We start from the raw sequence: 18,352 nt of genomic DNA, 5'->3' as shown, positions 1-18,352 counted from the left end.
TTCCCTCCTGCTCCCGAGCTCATGAGGCCTCCGCCTCAGACAGCCCTGCTCCTGCCCTCATTCCCCGGCGGCCAGAGGGGTTCTGGTTCAGACCGAAGCCCTGAGAAACTCGTATGGATTCTGAGATGCTGATAGAATTCCCTCCCTATGCCCTGCCTCAGATTGAGCTCACTGATGACGAAAACTTACCCCCCGAGGAACCTCGCAGGCAACGCCGAAGTGCCCCACATGATCCCATTTCCTCCTGGCATGGAAACAATCTAATTTCCTTTATATCTGAGCCATTTTTAATGGATATACTGTGGTATCCCACCGTGGTTTAAGTTTTGCTTTTCCCTAATAAATAATGACGTTGAGCTACTTTTCATGTGTTTAATAGTCACTTGTAGGTCTTTCATGAAGTGCCGTTTCAGCATTTTGACTCTTTTTGTTGGGTTGCTTGTCTTTATTGAGTTGTAGAACATCTTGTATTCTGATATGAGTCCTTCGTCAGATAGTGTGTTGAAAATGTTCTTTTCCTAAGCTTGTGACTTTTAAAAACTGCCGCCTTTCGATGAGCAGTTTGGTTTGGATGAAGCCCAGTCCATCAACGTCTTACACTCCCTCCTGTCTCTCTCTCAAGCCCTCGTCAACTCCACGGTCACCAAGTAACTCCCGTGGTTTTTCTTCTGTAAGCTTTATAGTTTTAGCTTTTGTTTTTGTTTAGCCCTATGATCTTAAATTTTTTCTTCTATGATGTTAGATAGGGTCAAGTTTTTTCCCATTGAAAAGTGTATACTTCCTTTCTGCGTTGAATTGTCTTGGTGTGTTAAAGAAATCAATAGCCTGTGTAAATGTGCGTCTATTTCTGGCTTCCGTATTCTGTTTCATTGATCCGTTTTGTCTCTTCTTGCACTAAAACCATGTTGTCTTGGTTACTGTAACTTTATAGTTTTTCAAGACAGTAAACCGTTGTCTTGAAACCAGGTGATGTAAGTCCTTCAACTTTGCATCTCTACGTCAGGAGTTTCCCAACTGTTTATTGATGTTCAGAAATTGATTTTTGTATATTGCCCATGTGTCTTTCAATGTCGGTGCTTTTTATTTTTAAACAGCTTTATTGTGATTTAAAGTGTACGATTCAGTGGTTTTTAGTATATTTACAGGTACGTGCAAGCAACACCGTGGCTACCTTGTATGCTTTCTAGATTCCGTCTTCTAATAGTTTTTGGGTAGTCGTCTTTGGGAGTGTTTTTAGGAACATAATCAGACTGTCTGAATCACTTTTTAAAAAACTTTAGGCATTTTATTTCACTTGCCTTTCTGCACCGGTTAGGACCTTCAGTAAACTGTTACACAGAAGTGGTAAGAGCAGGCCTTTTGGTTTTACTTCCGCATCTTTATTTTTTTAATGTTATTGTCTCTGAGTGTAGAATTCTAGGTTGGCTCTCCCCCATTTTTTTAAAGCACTTTACAGTGTTATTCCATTTTCTTCTGGCTTTCGTTTATTTCCGATGACATGTTCTCTCTCATGTTAATTTTTCTTCACCTAAATGTAATGCAATCTTTTTATCTGGTTTTATAAGATTTTTAAAAATCTTTGCCTTAGTCGGTTTGGCTCAGTGGTTAGAGTGTCGGCTTGCAGACTGAAGGGCCCCAGGTTCGATTCTGGCCAAGGGCATGATCCCCTTGCCTTGGTCCGGGCACGTGCGGGAGGCAACCAATCAATGTGTCTCTCACATCGATGTTTCTCTCTCTCTCTCTGTCTCTCCCTTCCACTCTCTCTGAAAAGGAATGGAAAATATATCCTCGGATGAGGGTAAAAAATAATACATATATTTTATTCAATTTCACTGTTGTGCTTCCATGTGGTCTTATTTGTATTTATCATGTTTGTATAATTTTTGACTTGTCTTTGAGCTTAATAACCCTGTTTTTTGTTACCCTATCTGGTCATTTATTTTGGATATTGTATTTTTCAGTTTTAGGATTCCTACTTCGTTTTTGTTCTGTTTTTTAGGCATAACAATTGTCTGCTGAAATCTTCCTTTTTACCACTCATTTTGTCTGTCTTTTCCTCTAAATTCTTTGTTCATTGTATCCTTACATTAGTTATTTTAAATTCTTGTCTGCCGATTCCAACCCGAGTCACATACGATCCGTGTCTGCTGATTTTTCCCTCTTGATTACAGGTCACATTTTCTGCTTCCTGTGTCCCGTTTTAAAATTCAGTGCCAAACACTGGATAAAAGCAGTGGAGACCGAGGGTTGGGACTGGGTTTCACTTTAGTTTCTCATCTACCTCAGTTTCAAATGTTTTCAGGGGACAGGAGCAGGCAGAGGTGGGGAGTCCCCACTAGGGTCTCAGGTCTTGTGCTTGGTGTCTTTTGCATCGTAGGCGGAGGTCGGAGGAGCCCTGACTCGGAGGTGTCTGGCCCTTGTCTCCTAGTGTTAAGAACAGAGCTAAGAACTTCTGTAGAGGTTGCCCTTCCCTTACCTGGTTGCGGCCTGAGTCCCTCGGGCAGGATGACAGGAGAGCACTTGAGCCCATTGGAACCTGAGAGGGGGCCCCAGCTGGTCCTGGGGGCCTCAGAGTTCCCTGGGCATTGTAGGGATGGGTAAGCCATTCACTCTTGCCTCTTAAGGTAACCATTGGCGGCAGTTTGGTGTATATACCTTTCTCCCCCTTTATGTGCATTTACAACATACAGGTATAATTACGTAGCTTGATGGTTTTATTTACGTAAGTGAGGTCATAATGATCTCCAGCTTTTTCACTTATAAATACATCTTGGATACACTTCATCAGTATGTCTAGGTCAAATTCATTACTTTTTAACAGTTACATAGTATTCTATAGTGGGAATGGACTGGAAACCACTAAAGGAATCCCCAGTTTTACCAACGGGATATTACCATTGGGGATATTTATCCACCAGAACTTCTGGTGTCTTTTGTAGTCAAGGCTTTGGCCATTTCCAGCAGAAAAGAATGGAGAGACTTTTGTCTTTTCCTCAGAGGGGTCTCAACTATTGGGAGCCATCCTGGTTCCTGAGTCATAGCTGCCCTTGTGACATCATAGGTCTCCCCTCTTCACTCTTGCTCTCCATGCCATGACTAGAGTAACACAGACCTGAGGGGATTTGAACCATCTACACCCAATCCATGTGGGATCAATGGTAAGAGACAGACACGCAGGCTTTTTAGGGTTATCCTTGTAGATCTCTCAGGGTGAGGCGACCCCCTGACATCTGAATACACTGGGAAGCCCTAGAAGCTGGGGATGTGTGGGATACTGAGTGGAGAGGGAGGGAGAGTAGCCTCACGCTTGCCTTTCCCCTAGGAGACGAAACAGCCAGAAAAGATTAATGAACAGGCCAAAGATGAGCCTCAGCAGAAAGGGGAGCCCACGGGTTCACCCCCAGCACCAGCAGCACTGACCTCAGAGAAGAAGGCAGAGGTAGGAGGGGCCCGGGCCTGGAGGTGCCCGGCCCTTGGGGCTTGTGTGTCCTGCATGGGCCAGGGCTCCGCAGGAACAAACTCACTCGTGTCTGTCCTCTCTCCCCATTTCTCTCAGGCTAACAGCGCCAATAAGGTTGAGACAAAGAGCGTGGATGATGCTAATAAGGGACCCAGAGAAGTACGGCTCTCCCCGGGGCACAGGGCCGGGGCTGGAATGTGGGCTGTGTTTGTGGAATGAGTGGCCAACGTGGGAGAAGCCGGGCTTCGTTCACAGTGCGTGTGCTTGAGCTTGGGCACGTATGTTTGCTTGTTAATTAGATTTAAAAAAAAATATTGACTTCAGAGGGAGAGGGAGAGAAACATCAATGATGAGAGTCATCGATCCGTTGCCTCCTGCACGCCCCCTGCGGGGGATCCAGCCCACAGTCCAGGCATGTGTCCTGACCCGGAATCGCACCCTGACCTTCTGGTTCTTGGGTTGATGCTCAACCACTGAGCCATGCGGGCCGGGCTGCTTGTTAATTTAGATTTAACTTGGGAAAGTGAAGAGAAACGAAGATGGGAGCAGTAGGGCTTGATGGGTGGAGGGGGCGTCAGTCCTGCCGCATGCAGGGGAAGAGCATGTGCTGGGGTCTGAAGGGAAGGGTCATGGGCCCTGGTTAGGTAAACGTGGTCATCCTCTGACCCGCAGATCATGGTGTTCTTACCCTAGGGTGGCCAAGTGGATCCATAGAAAGCTGGGCAGCCAGGGCAGATGTCACCCCATTTCACAGATGGAGACCCCGAGCTTCCGAGGTCACTGTGTCCATGTCCCTTAACCAGGGGGAGACAGAGACAGCACAGTTACTGGGCCTTCGGGCTCCGGCCAGTGTCCCGCCCAGTGTTCCTGCTGTCCCGAAGGGGCAGTTGTCCGTAGGGAGCTAGGGTCCCTTCTTGGCGAACCCGGGTCTGGAGTGGGTGGAGGACCGCGCCCTGAGGGCCTCTCTGTTTTTCTCGCAAGATCCCCAGAACCCTGAAGAGAGCCCCCCCCAGCCACCCCGAGGCGGTGCGGATCCAGGCGTGGTGGCGGGGCGTCCTGGTGCGCCGGATGCTGCTGCACGCGGCCCTCCGGGCCCTGACCATCCAGCGCTGGTGGCGGCAGGTGCTGGCGCGGGCGCTGGAGCGGCGGCGGCGGGCGGTGCTGGAGGCCTTCACGCGCAAGGAGTGGGCGGCCGTCCGGCTGCAGGCCTGGGTGCGCATGTGGCGCATCCGGCTGCGCTACTGCCGCCTGCTGCACGCCGCCCGCATCATCCAGGCCTTCTGGCGGTGCCACTCCTGCACCTCCCGGGGCTTCATCAAGGGCCGCTACCGGGTCACGGCCCACCAGCTGCACCTCGAGCTGGAGATCGTGCTGGGCTCGGAGCCGTGCTTTGTGTCGGAGTGTATTCCCCTCCCAGTAAAGCAGTGAGCTGGTCTCCTCCCCGCCTCGCTCGGGCGGGCGGGCGGATGAGGGCGGGCGGGCGGCGTCTGCGGTGCCCGCTCTGAGGGGTTGGCAGGGGCCGTCCGAAGCCCTAGAGTCCGGGGGAAGGGTTTTGAGCCCCCGTCCGGACTGAGGAGAGACTGGGGTCGGTAGGAAAGTCGGGGCACAGACCCGCCGTGTCGGCCGACTCGGAGCATCGTTCGTGCTTGGCCCGTCGGGTGCGTCTCCCAAGGTGGCGGGTCATGGAAGCCCGGAGGTGGGTGGTCGGCCACTGCAGTGGCGGCACGTTTGCCAGGGATTCGCCCACCTAGGTCTGGTCATCTGGGGCTTGGTCTCCCGCCCCCGTGGTTGACAGGCGCCCACCCCCCCCGTGCTCTGTGACCCTGGCTCTTGCTGGTTGGTACATAAACTGGTACACGCTGGGTAAGGGGAGATGGAAGAAAGGCAGAGACCGCTCCAGGCTCCTGGGCGGCAGATTTAACCAGCAAGGGAACGTAACGTATGAGGCCTGTCTTGGGGCCCAAGACGAGTAGGTTTCTGCACCAGCCCCCCAGAATCTTAAAAGTGTAGAGAGAGGCCTTGACTAGGTCCAGTCGCTTACTCCATCTGGATGGTCTCGACGCCACGCTACCACCTCAAGGCGGGGTCCTTGGAAATGGTTCTCACCATGGGGCTGGGGGACCGTGTGAATGTCAGGCACCACCCAAGTTAGCATCAGCGACCAAACAAAGAGGTCCTCCCACAGACCTTAAAAACGCAGCCAGGGAAAACGGCACGTTCCTGGGTGGAGTGGCAGCCCAGCAAAGAGCACGTCGGGGTGTGCTCATCACTGGGGTGCCGCTGGGCCCAGGCCCTCGGTGGACAGAGTCCACACAAGCACACGCCTTCATCATCTGGATTAAAACGGATGAGTTCCCACGATGCCTCCAATCCCAGTCCAAAGTCAAACAGTTCATTCTAGTTTTCGTATTTCTACCTCCAGTGTCCAAGAGTGAAAATTGTCCTTAATGAGTTTTCTCCCGTTACCCTGAATAAGTGTCCTTATTGGATCTTCCCTGTATGTAGCCACCTTCCGGCTGCTGCTGGCCTCTTTCCCTGGCAGACACTCCCCACCCTGCCTGAGCTCGACACCTCCCTGGGCCATTACCCTCATGTAGCTCAGGTTCCCGCTTCCCAGAGTGGTCGCTGTCCCGTGTGGATACTGCTCCCACCCTCCTCGGGTTGGTGGGAAATGCCAGGGTGCCCTGTGCGGATCCTCCCGGCTGTGCCAAATTCTGACTTTCCCACTAAGGGTGCCCTGCCCTCTCCATCCCGCCCCAGGTGTGACACCTGTTGCTGCCATGACCTTGGACTCCCATGTTTGGGCCCCTCCTCACCCAGTCTGGGTTCCGACACTGCCAACAGGGCCCTGTGCTGGGCACAACTCCGATGCCAACGCCTTCCTCACCCTCGGGGTCCACACCCACTGTGTGCCAAGGTGGCGCTCTCAATGATGAGCCATTGACCGGCTGCCTTCTGCACGCCCCCTACTGGGGATCGACCCCATAACCCGGGCACCTGCGCTGACCGGGAATCGAACCATGACCTCCTGGTTCATAGGTCAACGCTCAACCACCGAGCCCCATGAGCTGGGCAGCCTAAGGCCCTTCAGACCGAATTGTTCAGGAAGGGAAAGGGGGGAGGAAAGGGTGAGAAGAAACTAAGATTTCAATTAAGAAACAGCGACAGCCACCTGCAGAAGGAAATCGTCGGTGGCTGGCTAACATCTGCGCCAAGGTTTTCACCCCAGATCGTAAGGATACATGACCACAAAGAAAACTCAGAAAACGTCCTGAGGAAATGGATCAGTGTCTGAGCACAGGCCCAGGCCTTCTTCTTGTAGAACGAATTTGTAGGAGTAATAGAAATAGGACACTTATTTTAAAAATCTCTACCCAACAAAGGAATGAGGGCAGCCGTGGCCTGACTGCTGGAGGGGAGGGTGGAAAAGTCTCTAATGGTACCTAAAAGAGAGGAAGGGGACTTCAGGGCACAGAAGTTATGTGGGTTCTTTAAAGGACAGAGACGTGAAAAAAATAAGAAAACCCTAAAAAAGTGGAGAGGGCCTCGTGTTCCCTCCAAGCTTGGAGGCAGCTGGTCCAGGGAGCAGCTGGAGCCACGGCCACGGAGGTGGGGCTGGTACCTGCAGGAGGAGCGGCGCCTCCAGGTGAGCGAGGCAGCTGGGGACAGGGCCGCCCTAGGGAGGAGCTGCGACGGGCCCAGCAGGAAAGGCAGGGCTGGCGCCAGGCGACGCCATAGCACAGGAAGACTCCCGCCCGGGAGAGCACCCGACAGCCCACGTCTCCCCGCAAGCCGAGGAGTCAGGGCCATGGCGCCGACCGACGGGCAGAGGGCATCTCAGAGCAGAGAGGAGCGCCAGCCCTGACGGCAAGCTCCGGGGGCACCGACGGCGCGAACACGGTGGCCAAGGGAGAGCCGGAGGCAGTTTAAAGAACGAGGTCCACGTTCTCAGTCACGCCAGGACACACCAGAATCACCAAGAGCCACTTATGGCTCTGAGGAAGGAGCCGTGTTAAAATTAGACGTGTTCGATGGGATGCCCGGCGCAGCGGAGGTAACTAGAGTGCAGACCCGTGAGTGGAAAGTTTGACACGAGGAGCCCTCCTGGAGGGCAGCGCGAAAGGGCAGAGAAAGAAAGGTGTAAAAGGGTAAATGAAAGCCCTGGCCGCTGTGGCGGCCGGTGCACCAAAAGGTTGCCGGTTCGATTCCGGGTCAGGGCACGTGTCCCGGCTGCAGGCTTCATCCCCACTAGGGGGCGTGCAGGAGGCAGCTGATCAACGTTTCTCTCTCTCTCCTGCTCCCTTCCTCTCTCTAAAAATCAATAAAAATATTTAAAAAAAATTTTTTTTAAAGTAAGAGAACGGAGCATGGATCCAGAAGTTGGAGTCACGGTTGAATGGGCGTCCCCAGGAGAGGAAGCACAGAGCGGGACGTCGGGAACTTTCCAAGCGTGAATGAGCTGCCCCCTGAAAGGCGGGGGGGGGGAACAGATGGAGCCCCAAACGGGTCACAGCCCAATCTCCTGATGATCAAATGCTTAAATATTTAAGGAGGAAAAGAACAATCAGTAAACTACCCACTAAGGAATAAGTTTCAGGTTGACATCAGCTTTCCGGGCAGCAAGGAGGGGGAGGCTCGCCCCCCTCCGTGTTCTGAAGGGGAAGACACCGAAGCATCGAGCGATGTGCCCCCTAACGTCATTCACGTGGAAGGGAGACAACAGGCATTTTAATCAATTCAAAGATGTTTTTATTAACTCAACAGTTTACAACAGACATCTCTGAAAGTATTTCTGGGAAATGAACTCCATGACAAAAATGAATCCAAAGGAATGACATGAAGGGTGAGGACAGATACCAGTGAAATTTATTGTTACAGACAAGATTTTCCTATGAAAATATGCATATTTCTTTTTTTAAAAATCCTCACCCAAGGACATGTTTTTATTGATTTGAGAGAGAGAAACATTGATGTGAGAAAGTAACATCGGTGGTTTTCCTCCTGTACATGCTCTGACCTGGGATCGAACCCGCAACCTGGGTATGCGTCCTGATTGGGAATTGAACCCACGACCCTTCGGTGCATGGGACACACTCCAACCCAGCCACATGAGCCAGGGCACATAGCAGGTATTTAAAGGTAGGGGGAATTAACTGCAAGGGGTTGGATGGCTATTTCTAGGCTCCACTGACGCTCTAGAACAAGATAACAGAAGGCTTAGAGCAAGTGACAGGCAAATAAAATTCAAGTGTGAAAGCCAGAGGGCCTCCTCGGTGGCATCTAAAGGAGCTCTCACCTGTTCTGGAAGGGCAGAGAAAGCTGAGGGGCGGGCCCGGGACTTTAGCATCAGAGCGGCCAACCTCTTAAGAAGGTTAAACTCTCCACCAAGGTAGGGCGCTTGGTCCAGATTGGGGCAGGAGAAAGGATGGAACTCTGGCACGTGGGCTGGGGTCATTTGAGTTGATGGCCCCCAAGTCTTGAATCCCCAGGTTCCCCTGAACCCTCTGAGTCTGAGGAAGCGTGGCAATCCTCCCTGAGCTCTTTGATGGCAGCCTGAACAGACGACGGGAAACTGACGGCACAGCTGCGTAGGCGGGTAAGCTAGACGCTCAAGCTGCTGTACCACCATCCCCTCAGCTCATTCTGTGGGCTCATGGGGACCCCTCGGGACCAGCTGACAGAGGAAAACGTCTGAGCCTGATTTATGGATTGTTAAGCTTAGTGTGTGTATGCCACCCTCAGATAGACCAGGGCTGACCTACAGCCTCACTCAAGGGCAACCCAGAAAGTCAAGGGGAGGGGAGGTCCTCTCAACGGGCAGAGTTTCCGACTGTGTGACCACTTTGTGTGGAAGGAGAAGTGGTCTGGGGTAGGTTGCATATGGGCTTTTCAGCAGTGGGAGTGGATAACTGGTCAGCTTCCTGGAAACACTGATGAACAATACACTGAGCCCGGCCAGCGTGGCTCAGTGGTTGAGCGTTGACCTATGAACCAGGAAATCACGGGTCAATTTGCAGACTCGACCCCCAGTAGGGGGCGAGCAGGAGGCGGCTGGTCAATGACTCATCATTGATGTTTCTCTCGCCCTTCCTCTCCCTTCCTCTCTCCGAAATCAATAAAAACATGTTTTTAAAAAAAAACAATGAATGCCCATAAGTTTTAAGCACTTTATGTTTTCATAAACTTTGTAAATTTGTCCAACTAAGCCTTTTTTGGGGGTGGGGGGCTCCACACATATTTTCGCCACTGTCAGCATTATCACATCTTAGCAGATTCCACTTCAGGGTGCCCTGAATTAGTGTTTGCTCAGCTTCCTCAACAAGCATTTGCGTGGGTCTCACGCAGACCCCTCATAGAGCCTAAATTCTCCAGCCCCTTCCAACCTGGCAGTCACCCGTCCCACAAACAGCAGCTGAACCTGGTTGGCGACATCTGCCAGCTCATTAAGAGCCAAGGAAAACCGCTTGAAATCATCTGGCGTGTTTCTAATTGACTGTTGATTTAATTCCCAGTGTCTTTGACTCTTGGCGCAGCTATTCTCACCGAAAGGCTAACAGTGTTATTTTCTCCGGACACATTATTTTTCAGCGGCTACAATCAAACATGATTTAATTAGCTCACCACTAGTCAACATCTTGTCTCGCTTGGCTAACGAATGAGCAATTTGGAAACTGCTGGCAGACTGATTTTCATTTTTTATTTTTGCAAAGACATTCTGCTGTGGTGAGATTTAGAATTTAATATTTCTATGTTTCATGTTCACCACGCTCTGGCGAGCGAGGGGTACTGTGGATTGCTGAGCCTGGGAACGCAGATGTATAATATTGTATTGTTTAGCCCAGCTAACGCGTCACGGCGTAGCGAACACAGTGCTTTGCCGTTGTCTTAAAAGTGAGGCATTTAAAGTCCACGTTCCTGCTCTTTTCTTGTTTTGACATGATGAATAGGCACCGGTAATAAAAATGTAAGTCACAGCACAGCAAGGCGTGTGGCCCTCAAAACACCAGGCAGTTTGTTGTGTGCTGACTGCCGCGAGGGGATGGCAGAGTGGGGTGTCGTCTTCCGTTGGGTTCCCTAAAGCAGACTCTGAGGTGGGAGGCTGCGTGTGCTCTTGTAGGGAAGTGAGAGAGACAATATCGGGCAAAGAAAGAAGCTGGCCTGTAACACGTATAGCAGATTGCAGGCGACCCTGCAGAAAGCTCGGCAGCTAGGACGGCTCTTGCGGAATTGTTCCAAGTTCAGGCCATGGGGGCCTGGCTTCGTTTTCAACTGTACGAGTTGCTAGGGCCGCCGTAGGAAGGGCCATAAACGCTTGGCTTAGGACAGCAGGCGCGTGCTGGCTCAGTTCTGGAGGCGACAAGTCCAGAATTGGCGCGTGGCAGGGCCGCATTCCCGCGGAAACCTGCAGGGGGCGCTCTTTCCTTGGGTCTGGCGGTGGTTTTGGCCATCGCTGGAGCTCCTTGGCTTACAGACGCATCCCCCCAGTCCTCCCCCTCCGCACGGCGTTCTCCCCGTGTCTTCTTTCCGTGCACATCTGTGTCTGTGCCTGCATTTCTCCGCTTTGCAAGGGCACGAGGCGTGCTGGATTAGGACCCACCCCTCCATCCTGGGCCCCAGCGCGCGTGTTCCCCTGGGCTCCCTGTGGGATTTCTCTGCACCCTCGGATCCATCTGCTACCACCTCACACACGCTTGTCGCCCAGCTTGAGGCGCTCTGCAGGGCAGCCGGCGTGGATGAGGGTCTCAGCTGTTGTTGAGGTATAATTTGCATACATAGGGTAACCTGTACCCATCCTAGGTGTACATTTTATTGATTTTTTGGGGGGGGACAAGTTTACCCACCTGTGTCACCACCATGACAACCAAGACACAGAACATTTTATTACCCACCCAGGCCCTATGCCGTTCCCACCACCCCGCCGGGCAGCCACCGCTCTGTGCCCAGGGATGCCAGGTGTCCTTTCTGCGCTCTGGCTTCTTTCGCTGAGCTAATTGTTAAAGATTCTGGACAGAGGTTTCTCGGATTTTTTTCTAAAAACAGTGAGAATCAGAGGCATTGGAAAAGCATGTTGCTGCTGGAGTGAGTCCACGTGGCTGTTCGGAGCAGAGTCTCAGAGTGAGACTGTGGCTGTGACCCTGGGGCTGTGACCCTGAGGCTGGGGACCAGACGTTGGCTCCGTGACTGATCAGCTGCGAGACCAGGATAAGCCATGTAAGGTCTCGGCACCTCGGTTTCCAGAGGGTATTTCCCCCCCACATTGCTTTCCAGAGAGAGTGGAAAGGAGAGGAGGGGGAGGGGGGAGAGAAACAGCCACGGGAGAGAGACACATCCGCTGGCTGCCTCCGGCATACGTCCCGCCTGACGGGGAATCGAACCTGCGACCTTTCGGTGCGCGGGCGACGCTCTGGCCGCTGAGCCACGCCGGCCAGGCGGATCGTGCTAAATCCCCTACACCCTCTATGGCAGGCCGCAGGGAGCACGGCACTGCCGTTTGGTGTAACACTGTTTCCGTGAATCGAACTCCATCGACTACCAGCCAGCCTTTAGTGAGGACCGCTGTACACCTTTGCGTCAGCGGGTCGGTATTTGGATGGGCTTCGTAGCCAGAACTCTGGCCACTCTGGTAGGAAAGAAAGGACAGGTGTCCTGGGTTGTCCTTAAAAAGGCCCCTCGTGCTGGGAAAGGTCCCCATGCCCGAGTCACAGGGGCCATTATGACATCGTGGCTCTGCCCCCCTTTTCTCCCTCGCCTCCAGCGCTGAGGCTGGAGAAGTACAGACCTGAGGGAGATGAGAACATCTAGCCCCTAGCCATGGGTAATTGAGAGCAGACCTGAGGGGTCGGACCACACACCCCGAGTCCCAGGCTCCTAACGTTTTGTAAGATACTGTCACATCCACCCACTCTTTCGGGGGGGCGGTGCATTTCCCGTAGTTACCCCAGGGTGGGATTTCTCCCCCAGGCCCAGGGTCCTAGGACAGGCCAGAAGCCGAGTGTGGGGTTGACTTGGCACCTAGTGGTGGGGAGGGCACTTTCCTTTTTCTTTTTTGTAAAATATGTTTTTATTGATTTTAGAGAGAGAGGAAGGGAGAGGGGGAGAGAGAGAAACATCAATGGTGAGAGTCGTTGACCGGCTGCCTCCTGCACGCCCCCGACTGGGATCGAGCCCAACCCGGGCCTGTGCCCTGACCGGGAATCGAACTGTGACCTCCTGGTTCATAGGTCGACGCTCAACCCCCGAGCCACGCTGGCTGGGCGAGGAAGGGGAGGACGTGTTCACTTCCGCCCATGGTTTTCTTTCTAGGCTCTGATTACGGAGGCTAGCAAACCTTCCGATTAGAGTAAAAGACAATGATGAAATCACCCTGACAGAACAGAGCTTGAGAGCGCAGAAGCTAGACGAAGGGACTGTGCCCATGCCCTCCCTGCCCCCGTGGGCACATGGGTCCAGGCGCTACTGCGCTGGGAGAGCCTTGACTTGTCACGTCTCTGACCCTTGTGGTCCGGGGAGCGACCCAAAGGCCTGCGACCGTGTAGCTTACTGTCTGGAGATGCTTCAGCGAGCGGGAGGGGCGCTTCTCGATATCGCACCAGGGCCCAGGGGCACACACCCCGGGCGTGCCAGGCCGCTAGGGCCCCACCCTTCCTGGGCCGCGGCCCTGTCCCCGCACCCCCTCCTCAGGCTGGGGGATGCGGGTCTGGCCGGGGGGTGGGGGTTGTGTCAGGAAGGCTGACGGGGTGCGGACCCGGAGCACACGGGGCTGGGGACTGTGCGGGGAACGCGAAGGCCGGCGTGCAGGGAGACTGGTCCAGGATGCGCGTGTGCGTGTGCGTGTGCGTGTGCTCGAGAACTTTGTACTGGGGCCTCAGCTGGCGTTTAAGCTCTCGGTCGCGCGTGAGGTGGAGTCCGGTAACACTGAGGCGAGGCCGAGGGGAGGCGGCCGGCTGAGGGTTTGACCCCAAGTCAGAGGTGGGAGGCCAGGGGGAGCAGAAGGCCCCACCTTCCCAGCAGGCAGGAGGGGTCTGCGGGGAGAGACGGTGCCAGGCAGGTGGCCGGGCCGGGTGGGACCGCATCTGCTTCGCTGTCCCGCGCGTCTCGCTGTAGACGGGCCGTCGAGGTCCCGGGTCCCGCCCTTGCCAGCGGCTCCCAGGGGTCAGAGGACGAGGCGGCTGTGGGGAGGGGCCCCGGGCCCCTTCCCGGTACAGTTTTGGGCAGAAGTGCGTGCGTTTCCTCAACGTCCCGTGTCTTCTTTCTTCCAAGCTTCCAAAAGACGCACCAAGAGAGTTAAGATCGTGGCGATGAAACAGAGCGAGGAGGCGGCCGTGGCCATCCAGGCCTGGTGGCGGGGCACCCTGGTGCGCCGGACGCTCCTGCACGCGGCGCTCAGAGCTTCGGTCATCCAGCGCTGGTGGCGGCAGGCGCTGGCGCGGCTGGTGGAGGGCAGGCGGTGGGCGGCCCTGGAGCTGTTCGTGAGGAGGGAGCGGGCCGTGGTGAAGCTGCAGTCCTGGGTCCGCATGTGGCTCACCCGGCTGCCTTACTGCCGCCTGCTCCACGCCGCGCGGATCATCCAGCTCTACTGGCGCTGGCACAACTGCCAAAGCCGGGGCTTTCTTCAGGGCCATTACGACATCAAGGAAAACCAGCTGAACCTCCAACTCGAGATCTCTCTGGGCTCACAGGTTTGCAAAATGCAACAGGCTACATCCCTTCCATTAAAAGAACCATCAGGTCTGTAACCGCCGCGTGCTGTCCGGCTGATTTCCAGGCGGCCACGGAGCTCGTGAGGGCAAACGCCAGGCACCTCCTCCGGGAAGCGGGGGGTTTGCCTGCGGGCGGGCCCTGCCCGGAGAGCTCCGAGCGCCTGCTGCTGGGCGGGCAGGGTGGGCAGTTAGCAGGGTCTGCCCTGGGGAGAACGGCGGCCGCAGGGCCACCACGTCGGACAGCCGGGGCGCCTTCCCCGCGGGGTTTGTGTGAACGCACCCCCGGCCGTCCCGCAGCTCCCCTCCCCACAGCCTTTAACATATTTTAAAGTTGTGGTGCCCGGTGGGGCGTGGCTCAGCGGGTGAGCGTCGACCTGGGATCCAGGCGATCGGGGTTCGATTCCCGGTCAGGGCACGTGCCCGGGTTGCAGGCTCGATCAGTGACTCTCTCATCATTGATGTTTCTATCTCTCTCTCTCCCTCTCCTTTCCTCTCTCTGAAATCAATAAAGATACATTAAAAAAAAATAATAAAATTGTGGTAAAATATACATAACATAAAATTTACCATTTAAACCATTTTAGGTGAACAGCTCAGCGGCATTAATTACATACACTTTGGTGTGAAGCTATCACACGCCATCCACCCGCAGAATTTTATTCATCTTGCAAAGTTGTGGCTCTACCCATGAAACAAGAATTCTCTATTCTCCCCTGCCCCAGCGCCTGGTAATGACTATTCTACTTTTTCTATGAACTTGAATACTCTAAATGCCTCGTGTGAGTGGAATCATACGGTGCTTGTCCCCTTGTGGCTGACTTATTTCCCTTAGCGTAACGTCTTCAAGGTTCGGCCACGTTGCAGGCTGTGTCAGAACTTCCTGAGGCTGAATAATATTCGATTGCACGTATGCACCACACCTTGCTCACCCATTCGCTCGTGGGGGGACACTTGGGCCGCTCCCACCTTTTGGCTACTGTGACTAGTGCTGCTGTGAACACACAGTGTACAGAGGCCTCTCTGAGACTCTGCATCGGGCACCTTTGGGCCTCCGTACCCAGAAGTAGAATGGCTGGATCTCATGATACGCCTATTTTGATTTTTTTAAAAAATATATCTTTATTGATTTCAGAGAGAGGAAAGGAGAAGAAGAGAGAGAGAGAAACATCAATGATGAGAGGCATTGACCGGCTGCCTCCTGCACGCCCCCGCCTGGGGATCGAGCCCGCAACCCGGGCATGCGCCCCGACCGGGAATCGAACCGTGATCTCCCGGGTCCTAGGTCAGTGCTCAACCGCTGAGCCCCACCAGCCAGGCCGTCGTCTCTGTTTTGACAACCGAGTCAGCAGCCTAAGGGTCCCTGTTTGTTCAGAACGTGGGTCCACGGGCATCTAGGGAGGACCCCTCGCTGGAGTTTTTTTCCCCCGGGAAGAAAAGGAGGCAGCCTGGCCTAAGTCCTAAAATTCCCACTCCCTGAGGGAGACCAGGAGACACGGCAGATAAGGGTGAGACCTTTACTGGGGACAGGAGAAACAGGGCCCCCTTCTAGCCGGCCCTCTGGGGGGGGTTGAGGACCTCGATGTGGAACTGCAGGTGAGTGGTGGTGACCACGCAGTGGCCCCGGAGGAGGGCGCAGGTGTGGCACTCGTGGTGCTGCCAGTGGCACTGGATGACGTATATGGCCCGGAGCACCTGGCAGTATCGCCAGTGGATGCGCCACATGCGGATCAAAGACTGCAGCTTGACCACCGCCCTCTCTCTGGCCACATAGCTCTCCAGGGCCTCCCTCCGCTTCTTCGAGTGCAGCCTGACCCGGGTCTCCCGCCACCAGCACTGGATGACCCAGGCCCTGAGCGCCGCGTGGAGCAGCGTCCGGCGCACCAGGGTGCCCCGCCACCAGGCCTGGATCGTCATGATTTGTCTGGTCTTTTTCTCCTGGGCAGACATAAAAAGAAACCTCTCAGGGAACGTCCCGCCACCAACCTCCAGGATTTCCTGGAAGGGTCCTGGGTTCTCTTCATAGTCACCCCCTCTTTGAAGAGTTCAGAGGAGTCAGCAAGACACTAAGAGCCAAAGACCTGGGTGACGAGCCCCCCTCTGCCACCACGGACGCGGGACCTGGCCCTCAGGGTCCCAGCGTCCTCCCGTCCCCCCTCGCAGGCCCTCGGATCGAGGGGGAGACCGCGAGCAACTAGCAGGGGTGCGTTTGGATGCGACGGCCTTCGGTGGCCGCGCTCCACTCCGCCGGGCTCGCTGGGTTTGGGGCGTTCGGGAGCTTGGCCTCCCGATGCTCTCGCCTGCTGCTCGGCGCCCACTCTGCCCCGCGCCAGCCCGGCTGGCCCCTCCTCTCCCACGACATGGTCTTCAGGTGCCTCGCTGGCTCCCCAGCCCCCTCCTCACCTGGCTACTCCCGGCCCTTCCACATTTTGAACATTCTAGTCTCTAACTCAGAATCCTCCCATTCTCACCTCCCAGCCCCACACATTTTTTTTTTTTTTTAAATACTCACCCAAAGATTTGGTTTCAATTTCTTTTCAGAGAGAGTGGAAGGGAGGCAAGGGGGAGAGAGAGAGAGAAACATGGGTGTGAGACAGACACACATCGATTGGTTGCCTCCCACACGCTCCCTGGCCAGGCTGGGGATCGAGCCTACAACCGAGGTACGTCCCCTTGGCCGGAATCGAACCCAAGGCCCTTCCGTCCTCAACCCACGCGCTAACCACTGAGCCACGCTGGCCCGGGCCCCACGCATTTCTTGCTGGTTTTCATTCTTTCCATTCACTCTTCAGGTGCCATTCAGACCCAGAGACCCACAGCCCATGCTGAGAAGGGAGCGGAGGGGCCAGGAGCCAGCCCCGGGTCCACGCCCGACTGGCTGGGACTCTGGGTCCCTGAGAGGCCCACCCCGTAGCTGGAGCGCGCAGGCCTAGGTGTTCTGGGTATCTCTTAAATACAGTACATGGAGATTTTACTCACCCGGGGCTTTTGCTTTTTTCTCTTTTGCCTGATCAAGGTAATATTCTCTTTATTCTCGACTATAATTAGGGCTACATTGCCTTCGCTCTGTTATCAGAAGGAGACGGGGGAAATGAATGGGCGAGTTAAGACGCTCTGCATAAATATATCCACTGCCTCAACATCCCCTCTTTTCCCAAGATCTCTGAAGTCCAGGGTGATGTCCGCCCGCCCCGAGCCTGCTTAGGAGATCTGGCTAAGCCTCTTACACAAAATTCAACCCCCATGGCTTGTCTTTAGATGGTTCAACAGCCCTGATTCCCAAGCCTGGCAGGAGTAGTAATAGGAGGGACAGAGCTATGAGTTCACAGTTGCATTATGACACGAGGATCGGGGTACAGTTGAGTCTTCCTCGGAAACAAGCCCTGTCTACTTCCCTCACGACGGAGATGTCCCGGGGCTCCCTGGACAGATAAGGCACTTGAGTGCCGTCCCGTCCGGGGCTCTCCTCCCATCGGGCCCATCCGCGTCCTTCTCGTGACCACTGTCACTGGGGAAGCTGGGGTACCCTCTTCCCCACTGGGTGCTGGGGGTCAGGTCCTTACCATATCTTGAGAAAAAGAATTTTCTGAGACTTGCACGGGAGGATGAGCGGTTTTCACTTGCGTGGAATTACACCCCTGGGGTCCCAAAGTCCCGTTGCAGTTATAGAGGCGTAGCCGGGCCGGCGTCCAGAGTTTCCTTCCCTGTTGCAGCCGGGCCCAGTCGGCCATCGGGCCGATCGCAGTCCATTAGTCCACTGTGTGCGCGCGCGGAGGGTCCGCGTGGCCAGGCCTGTGGGTGGGCGCGTGCCGGGGAGCCTGCCCCAAGCAACAGGAGTCCCAGGGGCCCCGAAAGCACAAGGTCACAAGAGAAAGCGACGGCGGGAGTTTCTCTGTTCAGGGAACGAAGTCTCCCGAATTTCCGAGCGCTTGCGGTGGCCGCCGACCTGTTCCCAAGTGTGACTGACAGACAAGTGCCTTCCCTACGTCACCCCCACTTCACCGGGCATGCGTCCACCCCTGCCCCCAGCTCTCTGCGGGCACTAAACCCGGGGCTCCCTGGGGCAGGTAAAGCTTTAGCTCCCTGGGGACGCTGCCCAGATGACAGGCCTTCCCTCCCCTCCTCTCCTGTTCTTAACGACTGCGGTGGTCACCAGGGTGTCACAGCCACGGGGAGAGCGGGAGGGACCACGGCA

General features: G+C 54.9%; 3 protein-coding genes across 3 annotated transcripts; 2 read left to right on the top strand and 1 right to left on the bottom strand.

The window, feature by feature from the left end:
- Window positions 1–21: 21 nt before the first annotated feature.
- On the top strand, window positions 22–4,888 carry LOC308567681 (IQ domain-containing protein F1-like; the record flags this gene model as incomplete). The annotated part of the gene is made up of 4 exons (XM_081159503.1): window positions 22–111; window positions 3,323–3,439; window positions 3,557–3,619; window positions 4,442–4,888. The coding sequence occupies 4 exons, from the start codon at window positions 22–24 to the stop codon at window positions 4,886–4,888; spliced, it is 717 nt and encodes a 238-aa protein (XP_081015629.1).
- Window positions 4,889–13,758: 8,870 nt separating this feature from the next.
- On the top strand, window positions 13,759–14,196 carry LOC308567680 (IQ domain-containing protein F5-like; the record flags this gene model as incomplete). Its single annotated transcript, XM_081159502.1, has 1 exon — window positions 13,759–14,196. The coding sequence occupies one exon, from the start codon at window positions 13,759–13,761 to the stop codon at window positions 14,194–14,196; it is 438 nt and encodes a 145-aa protein (XP_081015628.1).
- Window positions 14,197–15,705: 1,509 nt separating this feature from the next.
- On the bottom strand, window positions 15,706–17,888 carry IQCF2 (IQ motif containing F2; the record flags this gene model as incomplete). Its single annotated transcript, XM_081159501.1, has 2 exons — window positions 15,706–16,095; window positions 17,721–17,888. 2 exons carry the CDS (start codon window positions 17,886–17,888, stop codon window positions 15,706–15,708), a joined length of 558 nt encoding a protein of 185 aa, XP_081015627.1.
- Between the last annotated feature and the right edge of the window lie 464 nt (window positions 17,889–18,352).

The sequence above is a fragment of the Miniopterus schreibersii genome (genome assembly GCF_964146895.1).
Source record: "Miniopterus schreibersii genome assembly, chromosome: 15".
Lineage (NCBI taxonomy): Eukaryota > Metazoa > Chordata > Mammalia > Chiroptera > Miniopteridae > Miniopterus > Miniopterus schreibersii.
Note: the sequence above shows the minus strand (reverse complement) of the source record. Positions and strands in the feature narration are given on the sequence as shown.